At 52.6% G+C, this 16424-nt stretch overlaps 7 protein-coding genes across 7 annotated transcripts; 2 read left to right on the forward strand and 5 right to left on the reverse strand.

The window, feature by feature from the left end:
• Window positions 1-927: 927 nt before the first annotated feature.
• On the reverse strand, window positions 928-2180 carry BU25DRAFT_441578 (uncharacterized protein). The gene is made up of 3 exons (XM_033709238.1): window positions 1928-2180; window positions 1451-1874; window positions 928-1394 (listed from the first exon to the last, which is right to left on the reverse strand). Exons 1-3 carry the CDS (start codon window positions 2162-2164, stop codon window positions 1075-1077), a joined length of 981 nt encoding a protein of 326 aa, XP_033559318.1. The 5' UTR covers window positions 2165-2180; the 3' UTR covers window positions 928-1074.
• Window positions 2181-2300: 120 nt separating this feature from the next.
• BU25DRAFT_397679 (uncharacterized protein) lies at window positions 2301-4519 on the reverse strand. The gene has a single exon (XM_033704884.1). It carries the CDS (start codon window positions 4513-4515, stop codon window positions 2482-2484), a length of 2034 nt encoding a protein of 677 aa, XP_033559319.1. The 5' UTR covers window positions 4516-4519; the 3' UTR covers window positions 2301-2481.
• Window positions 4520-4944: 425 nt separating this feature from the next.
• Window positions 4945-6797, reverse strand: BU25DRAFT_372778 (MFS general substrate transporter). Its single transcript, XM_033704021.1, has 3 exons — window positions 6323-6797; window positions 6088-6263; window positions 4945-6028 (listed from the first exon to the last, which is right to left on the reverse strand). The coding sequence occupies exons 1-3, from the start codon at window positions 6718-6720 to the stop codon at window positions 5175-5177; spliced, it is 1428 nt and encodes a 475-aa protein (XP_033559320.1). The 5' UTR covers window positions 6721-6797; the 3' UTR covers window positions 4945-5174.
• A 336-nt stretch (window positions 6798-7133) lies between these two features.
• On the forward strand, window positions 7134-8306 carry BU25DRAFT_412929 (Phosphoenolpyruvate/pyruvate domain-containing protein). Its single transcript, XM_033706912.1, has one exon. The coding sequence runs from the start codon at window positions 7420-7422 to the stop codon at window positions 8233-8235; it is 816 nt and encodes a 271-aa protein (XP_033559321.1). The 5' UTR covers window positions 7134-7419; the 3' UTR covers window positions 8236-8306.
• Window positions 8307-8983: 677 nt separating this feature from the next.
• Window positions 8984-9399, reverse strand: BU25DRAFT_460603 (translation initiation inhibitor; the record flags this gene model as incomplete). The annotated part of the gene is made up of 2 exons (XM_033710368.1): window positions 8984-9208; window positions 9274-9399. The coding sequence occupies 2 exons, from the start codon at window positions 9397-9399 to the stop codon at window positions 8984-8986; spliced, it is 351 nt and encodes a 116-aa protein (XP_033559322.1).
• Window positions 9400-9679: 280 nt separating this feature from the next.
• Window positions 9680-11425, forward strand: BU25DRAFT_474198 (Clavaminate synthase-like protein; the record flags this gene model as incomplete). The annotated part of the gene is made up of 3 exons (XM_033710896.1): window positions 9680-10486; window positions 10541-11129; window positions 11181-11425. The coding sequence occupies exons 1-3, from the start codon at window positions 10115-10117 to the stop codon at window positions 11423-11425; spliced, it is 1206 nt and encodes a 401-aa protein (XP_033559323.1). The 5' UTR covers window positions 9680-10114.
• Window positions 11426-12736: 1311 nt separating this feature from the next.
• Window positions 12737-15679, reverse strand: BU25DRAFT_441583 (uncharacterized protein). Its single transcript, XM_033709239.1, has 2 exons — window positions 13844-15679; window positions 12737-13793 (listed from the first exon to the last, which is right to left on the reverse strand). The coding sequence occupies exons 1-2, from the start codon at window positions 15278-15280 to the stop codon at window positions 13179-13181; spliced, it is 2052 nt and encodes a 683-aa protein (XP_033559324.1). The 5' UTR covers window positions 15281-15679; the 3' UTR covers window positions 12737-13178.
• Window positions 15680-16424: the final 745 nt, after the last annotated feature.

Below are 16424 nucleotides of genomic sequence, written 5' to 3' on the forward strand. Positions count from 1 at the left end.
CGGATCCAATAGCGCCCGGGGGCTCTAATTAGGTGGCATGGTCGCAGCAAACGTGCTACTTTGAATCCACAAAATATTGTTGTACCGACGTCCGAGTTCACAATGCTGTCGAAAACAGCGATAGACTCAGGCTGGCCGACGTATTCCTTTAGCTTATGGATATCGGCATGCATATCACCAGGTTCACCTTTGCGCTTGAGCCATACAAAACGCGGGTAGTCTTCGTCCCGAGGAAAAAAGATTACTCAACGATGCTTGGGACTAGGCCGATGTCAGTCCTGGAAGTCCTCGAAGGTTTCGCAAAGCCTTTTGTGTTGAGCCTCATCGGCAGTCTGACAAGATTTCGAGCAGTACTGCATATTGTTGCAGCCTGTACAGGTGAAAGTCGCAGGACTAGGACATGCTCCGCAATTTGGCGGGTCGGTTGTGTACTACAGGGGATAGGCATTTGTCGAATTCGATCTATGATGCAAGTCAGAATCTGGGATGGTATTTGGTCTGCCATATAGAGTGGTAGGGCCAGCTCGTGCCTTTGTCACACGCTGTTTGCCTCCATCAGGAGAGGGCTTGCTTGTCGTTGCTTGTAGTGATGCAACGAATGATTGGAAAAGAAATAGCTTCGTGCAAGTTAGCGTGGCCTAATAGGCAAGCGACTCATAGAAGTGGAGCAGAGGAGTGTAAGAGTGACGGACGAGAAATGGCGAAGAGAGCTACCCAGTGAGCACAAGCTAGACAAGCTAGGCCTAGTTGGGACCAACAACCCAGTGCTGAGAAAGCAGGGCCTAGGGCGCATAAAACAAGTGCTAAGGATGACCAAAAGGCAAGCCCGACTGTCGTTTCTAAGATGGCCCAACTCGGAGTGACATTCACGGTATAAATGAAGCACGAGGCATGCTAGAGAAAGGGTTACTGATACACCCAGATGTTGCAACTCTAACTGGCTCAATGAGGGCGATAAGGTAGCTTGCCTTGATTGCACGTTGGATCGCGTCTTATATGTAAATTGCAACAAAAACTGGGGTATCTTAAGAAAACGCCTGAACTTGACCTCCTCCACCTGTACAGGTGTGCCTCCTACTCCGCACTCTCACTCCTGCTCCTATCTCTCAACGCGAACGCTTCAGAATCGACCGGACTTCGAAGATCTACTTTGTGCTTCTCCACCCAAGCCCTGACCTTCGCCTTATTGATGACCGCCTCCGCGCCGCCCCTCTTCTTGTGCTCCAGCACATCCATAGCTTGTAGTGTCGCTAATATATCGTCAGGTACGATGAACGTCTTCTGGCCGAGGTCGTGCACAGTCAAAGTCTTCTTCGAGGGACAAGAGAGTAGCGTACGTGCGAGGGTTTGCGACCAGTAGTGCACGTATGCCAGGTGACCAAGGTCAGAGAGTGCTATGGCTATGTTAGCGAATAGTCACGTGCACTAATGTGAAGTGCGGTAGGCTCACGCTTCTCAGGCCCACCAAGCCGTCCCTCCCTCTTACTCATCTCATAACTCGCGCCCATAAGAATCTGACCCAGGCCTTGCTTCTGCCAGGGCGGGAAAACCAATATACACGCCAGATTGTTGTTGTCCCAGCTCATTTTCTCCTTGCTGAAGAAGCCGACGACTTGGTTCTGACCAACCGGCGCGTCGTCATCTAGTTGTGTGTTCGGTATGCTCGGCGTGGGGTTGTGCGCGATGAGGAGGTAGTAGAGGAAGGTCGTGACGTCGTAGAAGACAGACTTTGTATCGAGGAAGAGCTTGGCGAAGAGGCAGAGGTTCTGCGCGTAGAGCTTGTTCTTCTCGCCGTCGATCTCGTAGAGTGAGTAGCCGTTTGACGTGTATACGTGGTTGCCCGGTGGTTCTGTGCTGCGTAGCAGGCAAGCTCTCTACATGAGTGGTCAGCTTTGCGCGTGGTGTTTAGAAGGTGTGGTGAGCCTACGAGATGTTTGATGAAGCCTGTGAGCTCCTTGGTGTACTTGAAGCACCATTGGCATACGTATAGGCGCTCCACCTTACGGCCAACAAGCTCCTCAGGGTAGAATGACGGGTACCATGGTTTGATCAACAGCGAGCCAAAGACCACCTCAAGAACGTTTGGGGTCGCCGCCGGCTTATCGACGGCACGAGGCGCGGGGCTCAGAAATATGCCATTCTCCATGGACACATCTGCGGCCATTGGGAGAGAAGGCGGGGCTTGCGGGTGGAGAGATCACGCGCTGCGGGTTGGCGACGGTCTCTGACGCTAGCGTCAACGCGAATGCACGTGTTGCCGCCTTCATCTTCACAATGATCCCTGGCGCTTCCAACATCAACTTTGAACTGTCGATTCCATACAAAAGCCTTTTCGTGGCAGACTGTGTCACCATGGGAAAGATATGAACATTGTACAATAGCATCACAGGTGTCAGTACCAGCAGACTCGTCGTATTGTCTCTCAACGAAGCTTGACTCAGAAATGCCTGTATTGATACAGTGATATTGACAGCTGATCCATCATTCTAATAATCCCGGAGACGTCCTAGCTTCCAGTTGGTCTATACACTTCATGACAATCTTGCCGAGCTGCCACCGCTGTCGTCGTCCAAATACCTTCCGCGCCCATGCCAGAGCACCTTGCGTGTCACCATCCTGCACCCCAACGACCTGCATCGACCCTACGATCCCGTCACGGACAAGCTGCCACGCGATCATGAAGGCCTTGTATGCATATAAGACGACCCACGGCGCCTCCGTGTCAGGTAACATTGTTGCGTCTAGATAGCGCAGGAACCAGTCGACATGTGGCTGGACCAAATCTGAGATGCGCGATTCACATAGGAACTCGCACGATGGTGCATGGTCTGTCAACTGGTGAAGCACTGCATCCATGCTTCCCTCAATGATACCACCAGTATGCGTTGGTGACCACATCTGGAGTTCGATCATTGCTGTTTCCCAAGCAATTTCACCGAGGGAAGCGAGTGTTGGATCTGAGTTGGCCCCATGCGGTCGAGTGAAAGCTTCCAGAGCAACAAGAGAAGATCTAAGCGGCTCGACTCTTTCGATGCTGAGGATGCCGGTAATTGTAGACCATCCTGATATTTCTCGAGCGCTAGATATCAAGAACTGGGTTATGTTGATAGTGCCGTATGGATCGAACGGTGGTAACGTGCACAGATCTGTGTTGGACGACAAGAATCGTCGGACAACCTCTGGATATTGCACTGTAGAACCGGCCTGACGCAGAAGTAGTTGCCTGTGTGCCCATTCTCCAGAAGTCGCTGCTGTCCAGTGATCTTCCGGGCATGGCAATTCGTGTTTGATTTCCAGATGCGACAACGAGCGAGGTACAGAGAGTACCTGATACCATAGCGCGTCGATCTGGTGAACAGCAAAGCACGTTCGTTTGTGCGCCTCAGACTGGATGAACTGATGCCAGAGAGAGTCCAGATCCGTGGCCGCTGTTGCCTCGGCCGTCACGGGCTGCATGAGCCCTCCTGCTCGCGCTAGTGCGATGATCTTGAAATGTGTCTTGAGGCCATACGCCGATGCGCTTCCGCAGAGATACATCATAGTGAACACCTGCAGTAGCAGGCAAGCCTGTACAGTGGTCGTACTTCGAACAGTGTCGAGGTGCTGATCATCGTTGTCAGATGCAAGGAGCGCGCGGGCTTGATGGAAGCATTGCATCGATAAACTCCCGCCCGAACCAGCTTGCTCTCCATAGTCCGGATCTTCACCGTACTGATACCCAAGGGAGAGCATGCCAAGGAGAAGACGTCTGTCTGTCCTGTTGGCATCGAACGTCGGTCGATGAATGAAGGGGAGAAATGGTGAGAGGTGGTTAAAGAACAACTCAGTTCCTCGAGCAACCTGCGTTGTTGAAACCTTCCAGTCATCCTGCACTTGTGGCGATTCAGCCGAGAACCATCTGCTAGGACTGCCTTGATTGTAGCCCGGGAAGTTGCTGAAGGCGCTGAACGGTGGAGGTTGCGTTGGCGTCGCCTCCAACAGTGGATCCGATCCAAGTCTTAACGTCCCTTCCAACACATTGTCGATGTCTGATGACGGTTGTGTTGTTGTGAGAACTGTTGCCACCCCGTTGCTTGATGATACGCTGCTTGCAAGGTCTTTGTGAGCATCAAGGTCTGGCTGTTGCTGATCATAGCGCAGAGCAGTGTGCCATATCCTGTCAACATCGAAGTCACCTTGCTCTTCTGGGGTGACAAAGGGCAGATCAGTCTGAGTGTCTGGAGGAGACGCAGATGAGACCTTGTCTTTTTGCAGCATCTGCCGCTTCCTAGGTCGGTTGGCTTGGTGTTCGGGATGCTTTCTCTTCACATGTCGCTGTCGGAGGTCTGATCTCGAGAATGTTGCTGGGCAAAACTCGCAGGTCAAGGAGGTCTCATGTTGGGAACGTGCATGAAGCGCAGCATGTCGTTTGAGGTTCTCATGGCGAGTGAAGCGGCTTTGACAAACCTGACATTGGAATGGTTGGAAGGATGGTCGTCGTTCGGGTGGATTAGGTGCCACGGTGACGGATGCCATGTCGATGATGTTCGCAACAGAGACTGATGGTAGGGAGATGCATCATGCTCAGTCTGCTTCAAGCAGTACGGATCAAGGCGCCCGGGCTATCTTCCCCGCAATCCGAGGTAGTCGCGCTTATCTCCCGCTAGCTGGTAGGTTGGCATAGTTGGCAGGTGCCGGTTGATACGAACCTAGTCTTATCTAGGATACTCCCAGGTCCAGCTTATTCATATTACGGCAATTGGTCGCCTCCACATCGTAGCCCACAACTCTGAAATTGTTCGCAGGCGTCATGACATGCGGGTGGGTATCATGGCAAGTGGCTTGGGAGAAGGAAGCAAAGTGGTCGGGAAGGGACGCCCTAGCGACATCGGCCCGATCGGTATTTGAACAACAGGACCTCGTAGCGAGGGCTTCCTACACCCGGTTTCTCTTACACTACACCTACAACACCAAGCCACAACATCCTAGTGTTCCTCTTTTCACGCCTCACAGTCAAACACTGGAAATAAAACGGAAGTTGGGACTACGACAACGCCACTTGCGAGATCATGGTCTGGGTTCTACTGAAGGCTTCTAAGATACGTAGTAGCTATTGAACACGATCGGTTGTACGCGGCTTCCTCCTCGATGCGAAAGCTTGCCTTACTACGATGATCTATCCCATCGAAGGTTGATCAGTACATCTCGTACCGCCAGTCGAGCTGGACCATCTCCTCCGTTACGCCACCCTTGATAACCTTCGCAATCTGATCTGGGTCACCTGAATCCAAGCGCTTGTTCTCACGACGGACGAACCATCTGTAAAAGGTGATGGTGGCTGCGAAAGTGAATGCACAGCCCATCAGAGTGCCGAAAGCCGCATAGAACTGCGGTGGTGCATAGTAGAGGTAAGAAGCCCAGATATTGGACGTGCCACCAATGGCGTTCACCAAAGCAGATGCTGCTGCACGTTTGGCCGTTGGTCGTGCAAGGTGCAAGTTGATCGTCTTGTACAGCACGAGCTGTGGTCCGACTGAGGCGAAAGGAAGGATCATCATCGAGAAGTACCTCGCGCCCACATTCAGTGTCGCCATTGGAATGACATACATTCCACATGTAGTGACGATACACGCAAGGATGAGAGGGTATGCGGTGTTCTTGCGGTCAGAGTACCACATGAGCCAGTAGTACACGATGCCCGCAAGGATATATGGTGGTGCAGTCAGAAGAAGACTGGTGGTGCCCTTATATCCGAGTGACGCTACGAGTGTAGGGAAGTAGTTGGCGATGGATCCCTGCGCTTGGGAGAGAAGGTTGCAGAAGATGAGGAGCAGCAGCTTGGGATCCGTAATGGCCATCTTGAACCCCTTCAGCACGCTTTCATCTTCTGTTTTTGTGCTGCCCTCCGCTGCACCCGACTCGGATTCGATACGCCAAACGGCAAGGTCGCGCTGTATTGGAGAGAGGATCTTGCTGTTGTGGGGAAATTCCGGCATCAAGAAGGCGCAGACCGCACCGATGCCAACCGTGGCAGAGCCTTCGATGATGACTGTAAGTGCATATTAGCATCTGTCAATGGTACGGAAGTAGAGATAGTCATTGACATACACAGCCACTGCCACGCACGGATGCCATGACTTCCATCGAGCTTAAAGACGCCAGCAGCGAAGAGGCCACCGAATGCGTTACCAAACTGTTGCGCAATGTACAATGCAGCGATGCGCTTTCCGAGCTCAGTCTTGTTGTACCATGCCGATAAGTAATAGATTGCGCCAGGGAAGAACCTGAAAAGAAGCACTGGAGTCAGTGTAATCCTCTCAAATGACCTGAAGGATCGACTCACACAGCTTCCGCGGCTCCTAGAATAGCACGCACTGCTAACAACTGGCCATAAGTCTTCACGGCCGCTGTTGCAGCGGATATTGTACCCCAGATAACCACAGCGACACAAATGTAAAGACCAGGCCTTGAGATCTTTGTGATGATCAAGTTACTCGGAATCTGGAAGGGAAGGTAGCCGACGAAGAGGATCGAGATCGCGGTTGCGAACTGCTGGGTCGTCATGTCGAGATCTTCCATGATGCCCTGCAACTTTGCTGCAGCCAGGTTCTGACGGTCGATATAGTTCAAGATGTAGAGGATGCCAATGATCGGCAGGACGATGAGGTCAACCTTGCGGACCAGCTTTTGGTTGAGAGTTGTAATCTCATCCTTGCTGAGGTTGCGAAGGGATTCTGGCATGCGCTCATTTTCGACGGTGCCGAACTCGACATCAGTGCCCACAGTCCCAACGAGCTCCAATTTCTTCAGCTCGGTCGCCATTGTTATATGACTCAGCAGCCAGGAGAGGATCGAAGCAAAGAGACTTGAAGCTGCAGCTCACAAATGATGCTGGCAACGAATGATCAGCACCTCATAACAAACTGTCATGATTTATAGCGTCTCTGTCATAGCATGCGTGTTCACAGACATAAGATAAGACTGAGAGGAGCACCCAAGCTGATATCGAGTCCCGAACTATTGGGCACTAGTTTTTGGAGGCTTATCTCACGCGACAACAAAATCTGGGGTACAGCGTGCATGACTCGTGATCCCTGCACTGAGCTAGCGAGCTGTTGGGAGGAGCTCCTCCTACTCCTCCCTGTGGGGCAACATTTGCATCCCGACATCGTCGGCATCACAAGAGGAGCCAAGGTGCTCCTCATGGCCTGCACGTCGAGATGCATAGCGGAGCAGCTGAGATGGGACGGCAGACAGGCGCTGTCATGCTACTTAGATGGGCGTGTCGTCAAACAACACTAACATTACATCTGCCTTCTCATCATTCCATTCTCATTCTCGACCTGCCTTGACGCTGTTATTTGTAGTCTCTAGACCTCAAAGTCCTCCTGCGATTCTATCGACGACTACGGTCAACGTCGACCTACTTCACCACACACCATGGGCTACCCTACCGCACAAACGACGGAGATCCAGAACCCTCGGTTAAGGCTCTTGAATAAGATTAGAGCTGGAGAGTTCCCGTTGATGACCTTTGTTGCGATCCCATCCGTTCGCCAGGCACAGATCGTTGCATTGACAGGTCTTGATGGCATTATCATCGACTGCGAACACGGTCATATTGGCGACGACGCCATGCACAACTCAGTAGCTGCGATATCAGCCCTCGGCGTGTCACCAGTCATTCGAATCCGCGGACCGGCACACGACATCCTCAAGCGTGCCCTTGATACCGGGGCACACGGGATAATGGTCCCTCAAATCAACAACGCAGAAGAAGCCGCACAAGTTGTCGCGTCCTCGAAATTCCCACCACAGGGTGTTCGTGGCCAGGGCTCAGCATTCCCAGCTATCGGTCACGGTCTCACAACACCTGAATACATGAAGTCCGCCGACCAGACAATAATCACTATGATCCAGATCGAGACACGTGCCGGAGTGGAGAACGTCGACGCCATCGCCGCTGTCCCAGGCGTTGACCTGATCTTCATTGGACCCAACGACCTCGCGCAATCGCTCCTTGGCTACACTCCCGCGCGAGGTGACGAGCCAGAGTTCGTTCAGGCTGTTGACAAGATCATTGCTGCTGCTCGCAAGAACGGTAAATGGGCAGGAAGGATGGTCAACAACGGCACCGCAGCGAAGGAAGCGAGGGAAAAATACGACACCGTTGCTATCACTGGTGACACAAAGGCTATTCAGAACTGGTACATGGCGGAGTTCGAGATTGCGAGGTCTGGTGTGGCGCAGCCTTAGGTGTTTGCAAGGATGTAGTGGTAGACGGTTGGTGGAGTGAGATAGAGACCTATGGTCAGATGAGTATGAGCAACAGCAATACATATGTTTGTCGAACAGCTCTTTCCTGTACAATCTGAACTAGGTGGCTCGCACTCCACCGTGTCTACTGACTCTTGTTGTAAGGGCTGGAGTTGTTGGACACACATATGCATTGCTGTTCCTTGTGCTCATCTGACCAAAGATCTCGAATTGATATATTCTTCAAGTTGCCTGATCGTATCTGTAAATTGGTGTGGTACATACTGAAATATACTCCCTGTTGATGACTGTTCTAGACCTCTTCTTCGAATTACTGACAATTGTTTGAGCCAGTGATAAGGAAGATTGATAGAACCGGATGACACTGTCCAAATGGAAGTTGCGAGAAGTTATATTATTGGAGATCACATTTTAAACTATAGACATTGTAATCATCTTGCTGGCTGGCTATCATGAAGCTCAAGCTTCTCTAGACGCGAGAACAGCGCTACAGTGAGCCCGTTGATATGTTAGCTCACATGCTGATTTAGGACGTGCTGTTCAAGTTACGGTCATTTTTGTTTGATTTTTATCTATGTCCTATCTATGTGGTCCTTCGAGATGTAACACGGCAGAACTCCGAGTCCCTCGCTTCTCATAGCCAAATGCCTTACACATGATTCACCGACCGCTATAGACTATGGAATGTTGTGGATGTTGCTGTTCTCGTACTCCGTTCTGACGATTCTTAGACCTGCCCGATGCACTCGATCTCGATGACAGTGCCGTCACCAGGGGGCAGTGCCTGCAGGCACGATCGTGAAGGCATAGGCTGAGGCAGGAAGTCGATGTACACCTCGTTCATGGCGGCGAAGTCCTTCATGTCTGCAAGGTAGACATTGTACTTGACGACCTGCTCGAGGGATGATCCGGAAAGCTCGAGGACCTCCTTGAGATTTTGCAGGACTTTTCTCTGTGACTCGAATTAGTACATGGAAGGAGATGAAGAAGACCAATGGGTCCGAAGGGAATTCTTACTGTGGCTTGCTTGATCTCTCCTGTGGCGGTTTGTCCGGCGCAGAACACAAGACCAGGTACCTTTGTAGCAGGGCAGTTGTGAGGCTTCGTAGGGAACTTCTCGCTGGAAATGAGTTGGCGCGACATGGCTGCTGTTGATTGAGATGGCTTGGTGTAGGAAAATGAAGACGTTATAGAGGCTTGATGCGGGCTATATGATGGAGGTATGATTGGGAACACATCTTTGCCTACTCGACTACCTTTAAACCACAACGTTACCAGAGATCGCCTTTCTTCGGGGCGGATTCGTCTGGCTCAATGCTGGGTGTGGAGCTCCAGGACACGTCCAGATAACGCTAGCTAGCCGCGCTAGTGCGAGGCCCCACAAGGACAGGGAGGAGCTCCTCCCTCGACAATCACTCCTCCACCACAACCCTGCATCATCCTCCTCCATCAACCTAACGTAATCGGTCATGTCTGCAGTTCGAAGTCGGATCTGGAGGAGCATGGAGGTGGAGATAGAGATAGGTAACGGCTCGGATGCGGGGAACTGCATGGCTGAATTGCCGGTGCATGGATCAACTTGATAGTACCATCCGCAGGCAAAGGCCGCGTCTCGTAGATGTGAACCCGGATTCGAGCATAGCCTGATAAGGATTACATCTCTGGAAGGGTCGTCTCGCCTGTGGAGGAGCTCGACGAACCAAGAGCTACTCCCTGAGCACACCTCGTCCCTAATATTACACCATGACCCGGACCAGTGAATATAAGGACTTACCTTCTTCTAGTTCAATACCATATCAACTGTCAACTTGAGCTGTTGTATACACTCATATCTTTACATTTACTCATCTCTTTCGCCATGGCACCTGCCGCTAAGTTCAACCCTCCTGCAGCCGACCTCCCCGGCAAGCCTTTTGTGCCAGAATGGATCCCTCCTCCGATCACACAGCAGAAGGAGAACTTTGCCGAGCTCACTTCAATCGACCTGTCCCTGATGGACTCTGATGATCCAGCAGTGGTTGAAAATCTGGTACAGCAAGTAAAGCGAGCAATCCGCGAAGATGGTTTCTTGTTCCTGGAGAACTATGGCATCTCGCTGGAACAGTTGCACCGCCAGTTCGCTCTCGCACAATACTTGTACCACAACATCAGTGAGGAGGATAGAGAGCGTCTTCTCTTTAACCCCGAGACTGGTGTATGGTCCGGCTACAAGCACCCATATGGTTTCAAGGTACGATATTGCGCATTGAGCTTGCTCTTAGTTAGGTACTGACACCCATCACAGCGCCACCGCGGTCCACCAGACGGTATCGAGCAGTTCAACTGGTACAAGCCCGACTGGCAAGACATGAACCGCATTCCCAGCTGTCTCCACCCTTTTATGGACGAGATCGAAGAGTTCTGCAACTATCTCACAAAGTCCGTAAACCGCCGCCTTCTCACCCTCTTCTCTCGCGTCCTCGAACTGCCCGACGACTATCTCTGGGACAACGTCCAGTCCCACGAAGGTCCAACCGGCGAAGGCTATTTCCGCCACGCACTCTTCCGCCCAGTACAAAAGCAAACAGAAGAAGCGTCAAAAGGGCTACGTATGCACGGTCACACCGACTTCGGACTCACAACTCTTTTATTCTCCGTCCCAATCTCGTGTTTGCAGATCTGGGGCAGAGACGAGCAGTGGTACTATGTACCATACAAGCCTGGTGCGCTTGTCATCAACATCGGCGACACACTTGAGATTGTGTCTGGTGGGCACTTCAAGGCTACCAGGCACCGTGTCTTCAAGCCGCCTGTTGACCAGCTTGAGCAAGAGCGTTTGTCGCTTGTGCTTTTCAACAGCTCGATTGGAGATCTGCGCATGACACCCGCACAAGGTACGCCATGTCCCCACCCACATTCAGTCAACATGCTAACGGCTATGACAGAGTCACCACTCATTCAGCGTGAGGGCTGCGTTGAGGATCAGGGTGTGTACTCGGAGTTCAAGAAGCGCACACTGCAGGGCGAATTGGTACCTACCAACCGTCAATGGCGCGAGATCCAGATTGCTACAGCAACAGACCCCACGGACACAATCCACAACCGTGTTGGTGTCCACCAGGTCATCATTGATGGGAAGCTTATGCATCAGCGAGAGTACATGGGTGTCAAGGTCGTTCTCCCAGTATGAGAGTCGATAGTTCAGATCTATTCAATGAGTTATTCTAGTTATTTCAATCCAAAAAAAAAAGTTCAAATCTGCGCTGCTGTGACTTTTCTCTTCGAGGTACGATGTACATCTTGAAGGTATCGCGCAAGTTCACCACCACTCATTTGTTTTTCCCGCGCCAGCCTAGGCTCGGCTGGTGGGTACTTGATGCCAATACAATCGATTTTTCATCTCCTCCTGCTATCAGCTGCTATCATCGCTGCACGAGGACCTTGCTGCATGCGAAGAAATGAGGTATAAGTCTCCTGTTGGTATCGTCGTACACCAATAATATGCACCCAGCCGTGAGCGCAACTTGTCGACAAATCGATATCTGTACGACAATTTGTTAGCTCTTGATCGTTTCGGCTTCCCTTTTCCATGTCCTACCTTCTACATCGACAAGTCTTTTTCCTTTTTTCCTGATTCTGATAGACAAGCTCGGTAACTGCGACCCGTACTTGAACGCGGGCCCTAAACTGGACAAGAATAACGGCAGGAAGAGAGCGATTAGCGCAATGATGGCTTCTGTAGACTAGGTGTTGGGTTCATTGTTGTCTGCTGATTTGACATGTATCACGCCCGTAGGAAGTGCCACCAAGCGTGGAACAAGCGGCAAACTTGACAATACCAATGCAGCTCGTGACAGACGTAGGAGAAGAAACGGGGCACAGCCGTGGCAGGATGCGGCGAGTCAGATATACACGACACCGGTCCGGCGCACTTTGGAACTCTAGATTCAACCCCACGACAGCCGCTTGCACTGACGTACCCAAATGCCGCGCACGGCCCTCGCAGCTATCATCAGGCAGCTCAGGAATGGTCTCAGCATGTATCGCCAACATTATTGGAGCATGCTGAAACCACCCACCAGCACAAAAACGGCTGGCGAATGTGCTTCTAAGGCGTCACGGCCTCTGCTTATTGGCTGAAAGGTCTACCTCCTCACTGCAGAGGACGAAAGTCAGAAGACGTGAAAAGGCGGAACCACGATTGGAAAACATCTTGACTGTGGCATCGGGCGAGACATAAAGGCGCACCAGAGGTGGTCCGAAGCTGAACGAGCAAGCGTTTTAATCTCCAAAGTTAATACAGCGCGGATTTTTGCGAGAGCTTGCACTGCTCTGAGCGTGGTGCCGAACTCACGAGGCTGTGCCCTTTCCCCGGAGTATATCTGGCTCAGTGCATGTGCTGACATCACTGTGCAGCTACAACTAAACAACGCTCCTGTTGTAGTGACGAAGAACAAGATAGGCACGCCGGCTCGTAGTAACTTGTACATTTCTACTTAATCCCCTATGCAATCCAACATTCCATCCCAAAGCCGCCCCAAGAGTCCAGCGTATCTCCAAAGAAGCCCACCAAACGGGGCAGCAACGAGTCATGCACAATATCTCCAGCCCATCCGACCTTCCCAGCGGACAGGTAACAATAAGCAAACCTCCCAATATCTTCAAGACATTATCGACCGGTAAAAAGACCTGGTCAACCTCCGTGCCACAAAGTGACATGGAAGCAGACACAGGCCTTGGGTATAAACACTGAAAGTAAGTAGGAAAGGTCCGCACTGCGCTCTTGTGTATAGAGACGGAACGGAAGGCTTGCCAGGCGCAGTAGCGGAGAGTAGAACGTAAACAAAAAAGGTAGGTATCGAAAGGAAAGCGAGTGACTCGACTACAAAAGGAAATTGCGAAAATGCTCCACATGTCCTCATAATATATCGCTAACGCAAAATTTAGAGCGCCATACCGGGAATCGGCTTCCTGCTAGGGACAGCACTGGTCAGTGGTGCTGGTGCAGGGCCAGCATTGGGGTTCATCGGGCTGGGTCCAGGAGCGGGTCCGCGACGGGCACCGTTGACCTGGCCGGCGGAATTCGACCTCGGGCGGCCCATCTGGGGAGGAGGAGCCATGGGGCCACCGCCGTAGGGGCCGGGAGACATTGAGCGAGGAGGGCCGGCGTACGGTGCGTTGCTGTTCGCGCGACCACGTCCTTGTAGTGATGCAGGGTAAGGAGCGTTGCTGTGCGCGCGGTTGCGAGGAGGGCCTTGCATGTGAGGAGGAGGCATCTGGCGGGGACCGGGGCTCATAGCGCGAGGACCAGGGGACATGCGGCCGCTGGCAGGTGAGAGAGCAGATGGGTGAGGCGAGCTGCGACCATCCGCGGGGGACATTGGGCGAGGTTGAGGAATGCCTCCAGGACCCATTGGCGAACGAATAGGAGGTCCGCGCATGTGTGGTGGAGGAGGACCCTGGCGAGGTGGTCCAGTACGAGGCTTGACAGGGTGCTTAGACAGGCAAGTACGGGGCACAACACCCTGTTGTGTGCGATCCATGCTGATACAGAGAGCCTACGTTGTGTCAGTGAGAGGGTCACAGAGTGAACCCGAAACAAGCTTACCCATCCGTCATCATATTCGTGAAGCATGCGGACCAATGTGCCAGCCTTGAGCTCGAGTTCGTCGCCCATTGAAGGTTTGAAGTCAAGCTGAACACGGTGAACGTTGTTAGGACCACCAGGAGCACCGCTGGGACAACCAGCAGCCATAGCACCAGCGGCACCAGCAGTGCCAGCAATCACAGGTGTACCCATAGCGGGTGACGAGGGAACATCTTCTGTCCAAGCTGGGCTTTCCGGGACACCATTAGCGTTGGTGTTGACACTGGGGGGCATAGGAAACTCGTTCTCTGGCATAGGGAGACTTGGCATGGCAGTAGCTGCCGCAACAGCATCAACTTCGGGAGCGGCAGCGGGAGCTGGGGCGGGAGCAACGCGAGCAGCAAGGCCAGTACTTGGGACAGCCGGGTGCATAGGGGATACTTGAGGAGGCGAATCGGGAATAGCTGCATGTACGGTGTCGAGTGAAGCGCTGTTAACGAAGGGGTTTGCTGGAGGCTGGCTTTGGGCAGGTGTCTGAGGGTCATTGAACGGGTTGACAGCAGGAGCAGCGGCAGCATCAGTAGCAGCGTTGGCAGCTCCGCGGCGCTCCCAAGCATTAACAGGACGCTCCTCGGATATTGCAGCGCGATCTTGAGAGGCAGCAGCAGGAGCCGCAGCGGCAGCAACAGTGAGAAGGTTTCCTTCACTCTTGCGCTGCCCGTTGAAGGTGGGGTCAAACTGAGTCACTGGTCGAAGACTGAGACGGGGCGCGGTAGACATGGTGCGGTTGGTACGAACGCTGGGAGCGGCGCCAGTTGGAACCTGGGGAGGCAATGGTGCAGGAGCATCATGCATACCGATCTTCTCGTTGTCCTTCTCCCCTGCCATAGCGTTCTTCTTGCGGCGGTAGATGAACAGGATTCCAGCAAGCAGAGCAGCGACACCGACCAATATACCAAGAGCAAGGCCAGCCTTAGCACCGCCAGACATGCCTTCACTTGCCGAGGCGTCAGATGTGGGAGTAGCGGAAATGGATGCAGTAGCAGATGCTGTGGCGGACACGAGAACACCGACCAATGATGCCGAGTTCGACGCGGTTGGGGACTTAGTTGCGACCACCAAAGTGGACTGATCCTTCGTTGACTTTGCTGTTGATGTCTCCTTAGCTTCGGACTGAGTAGTATGTGTCGTAGAAGCAGGCCTCCTCGATGTAGCAGTTGCCGTGGGCTTGGTAGATGTGGTCCTGTCGTCGTCGTCGTCGTCGTCTTCCGTGGCGCTTGAGGAAGGCCTTGTTGCTACGGCGGGTGGAACAAGTGTCTTGGGAGCGTCGGCCTGCTGGGTGACCCATACAACTTTGCCAGTGACTACCTGAACGACTGTTGCGACTGCGTCGTCGTCCTCCTCTCGCCGGCCGTGTTGACGGCGCACAAGATGCGCGTGTCCATGTTGGTGTGCCATGCTGAATTCGGTGGCACGCAGGATTTGGGTCCAAATTATGGTGGTGGTATAATTACAGGTCGCGTTCGTTTACGGATGTAGTATTTGGTTGTCGAGTGAGTCCAATTCACCTCCTCTTTTCAATTTGATTTTGCGATTACGTAGTTGTGTGTACAAACGCAAAGGATCGTCAAATATTTACTACAGCTGTGGCTCAAGGGAGGTCAGACTGTGCAGTAAGGAATGTACAGTTAGTTCTGGCCTCGGCGCGTCGGCGTGTTGGGATGTTAATCGTATACTAAGTACTAGACATAAAGAGTGACAATTGTTGGTAAAGGAGTGTGGTGCCGAAGTCGCGCTCGACTATTGAAAGAAGCACAACAGCCTGGCCGCAAAGAGGTCGGTCAGTGAAGGTGAAAGGACGGCGGTGGGTGAGAGAAGGAGCGACCCGGCCTGAGGCAGGGCAGGCGCGCAGGGTCGAAGGAAACACGGCAGAGCAGCCAATCGTCCTTCGAAACGTTCGCGTGCCTTTAGAACACGTCGCACGAAGGTCTGTGCTATCGTTCATCATTCCGCAATTGGAGCTAGCTGCGGCTTAGAGCCAGGTACCCTCTGCGTTTGATTCGCTGTTTGTTTTGCAATTTCCTGGGATGTTGATGAGCACGAGCTATTTTTCACTTTCAGCCTCTTGGTGCAGCTGGCGGTGCGGGAGCCCCTGTGCGAACGTCCTCAGCGTGTTTGAGGTTGCGAAGGCGTCGTGGAGGATTTTCACGGTTCGGAAAGACGGAAGGGTGGGTCATTCTTCGAGAGATTCATGATGGGAGCGATCGGTGAGGATTCAGCCATCGCCGCATTCCATTTGCTGCTGATCGATCACACCAGCCACGGGCCATGGTCAGATTGAATGACATGGATCGACGACTTGTGGGGCCAGGAATTGCTTGCAGCTGTCAGCCGGTATGACTGTCATTGCCTCGGAAGCGTGCGGCTTTCTAGGTTGAGTTGCTAGATTAGGCTGGGGGGTAGACAAGTCGCAATTTCGGCAGACTCCAATGTTCATCAAACAGGAAGAAAAGATCTAGGCAGTGCAAACGCGAGTGACGTACGGTCAAGGACGTGTTTCAACAAAAAGATGTTTGCATGTTTGTTATAACACAACACATGA

Source organism: Macroventuria anomochaeta, assembly GCF_010093625.1.
Source record: "Macroventuria anomochaeta strain CBS 525.71 unplaced genomic scaffold BU25scaffold_27, whole genome shotgun sequence".
In the NCBI taxonomy this organism is placed as follows: Eukaryota; Fungi; Ascomycota; class Dothideomycetes; order Pleosporales; family Didymellaceae; genus Macroventuria; species Macroventuria anomochaeta.

Coding starts and splice junctions, on each gene's coding strand:
- BU25DRAFT_441578 (XM_033709238.1), bottom strand. CDS start 2,164: ATGGCCGCAGATGTGTCCATGGAGAATGGCATATTTCTGAGCCCCGCG. Junction 1,875..1,927: donor CAGGCTTCATCAAACATCTC/GTAGGCTCACCA, acceptor CCACTCATGTAG/AGAGCTTGCCTGCTACGCAG. Junction 1,395..1,450: donor GCTTGGTGGGCCTGAGAAGC/GTGAGCCTACCG, acceptor ACATAGCCATAG/CACTCTCTGACCTTGGTCAC.
- BU25DRAFT_397679 (XM_033704884.1), bottom strand. CDS start 4,515: ATGGCATCCGTCACCGTGGCACCTAATCCACCCGAACGACGACCATCC.
- BU25DRAFT_372778 (XM_033704021.1), bottom strand. CDS start 6,720: ATGCCAGAATCCCTTCGCAACCTCAGCAAGGATGAGATTACAACTCTC. Junction 6,264..6,322: donor CTAGGAGCCGCGGAAGCTGT/GTGAGTCGATCC, acceptor GCTTCTTTTCAG/GTTCTTCCCTGGCGCAATCT. Junction 6,029..6,087: donor CCGTGCGTGGCAGTGGCTGT/GTATGTCAATGA, acceptor ATGCACTTACAG/TCATCATCGAAGGCTCTGCC.
- BU25DRAFT_412929 (XM_033706912.1), top strand. CDS start 7,420: ATGGGCTACCCTACCGCACAAACGACGGAGATCCAGAACCCTCGGTTA.
- BU25DRAFT_441583 (XM_033709239.1), bottom strand. CDS start 15,280: ATGGCACACCAACATGGACACGCGCATCTTGTGCGCCGTCAACACGGC. Junction 13,794..13,843: donor ACGAATATGATGACGGATGG/GTAAGCTTGTTT, acceptor GACACAACGTAG/GCTCTCTGTATCAGCATGGA.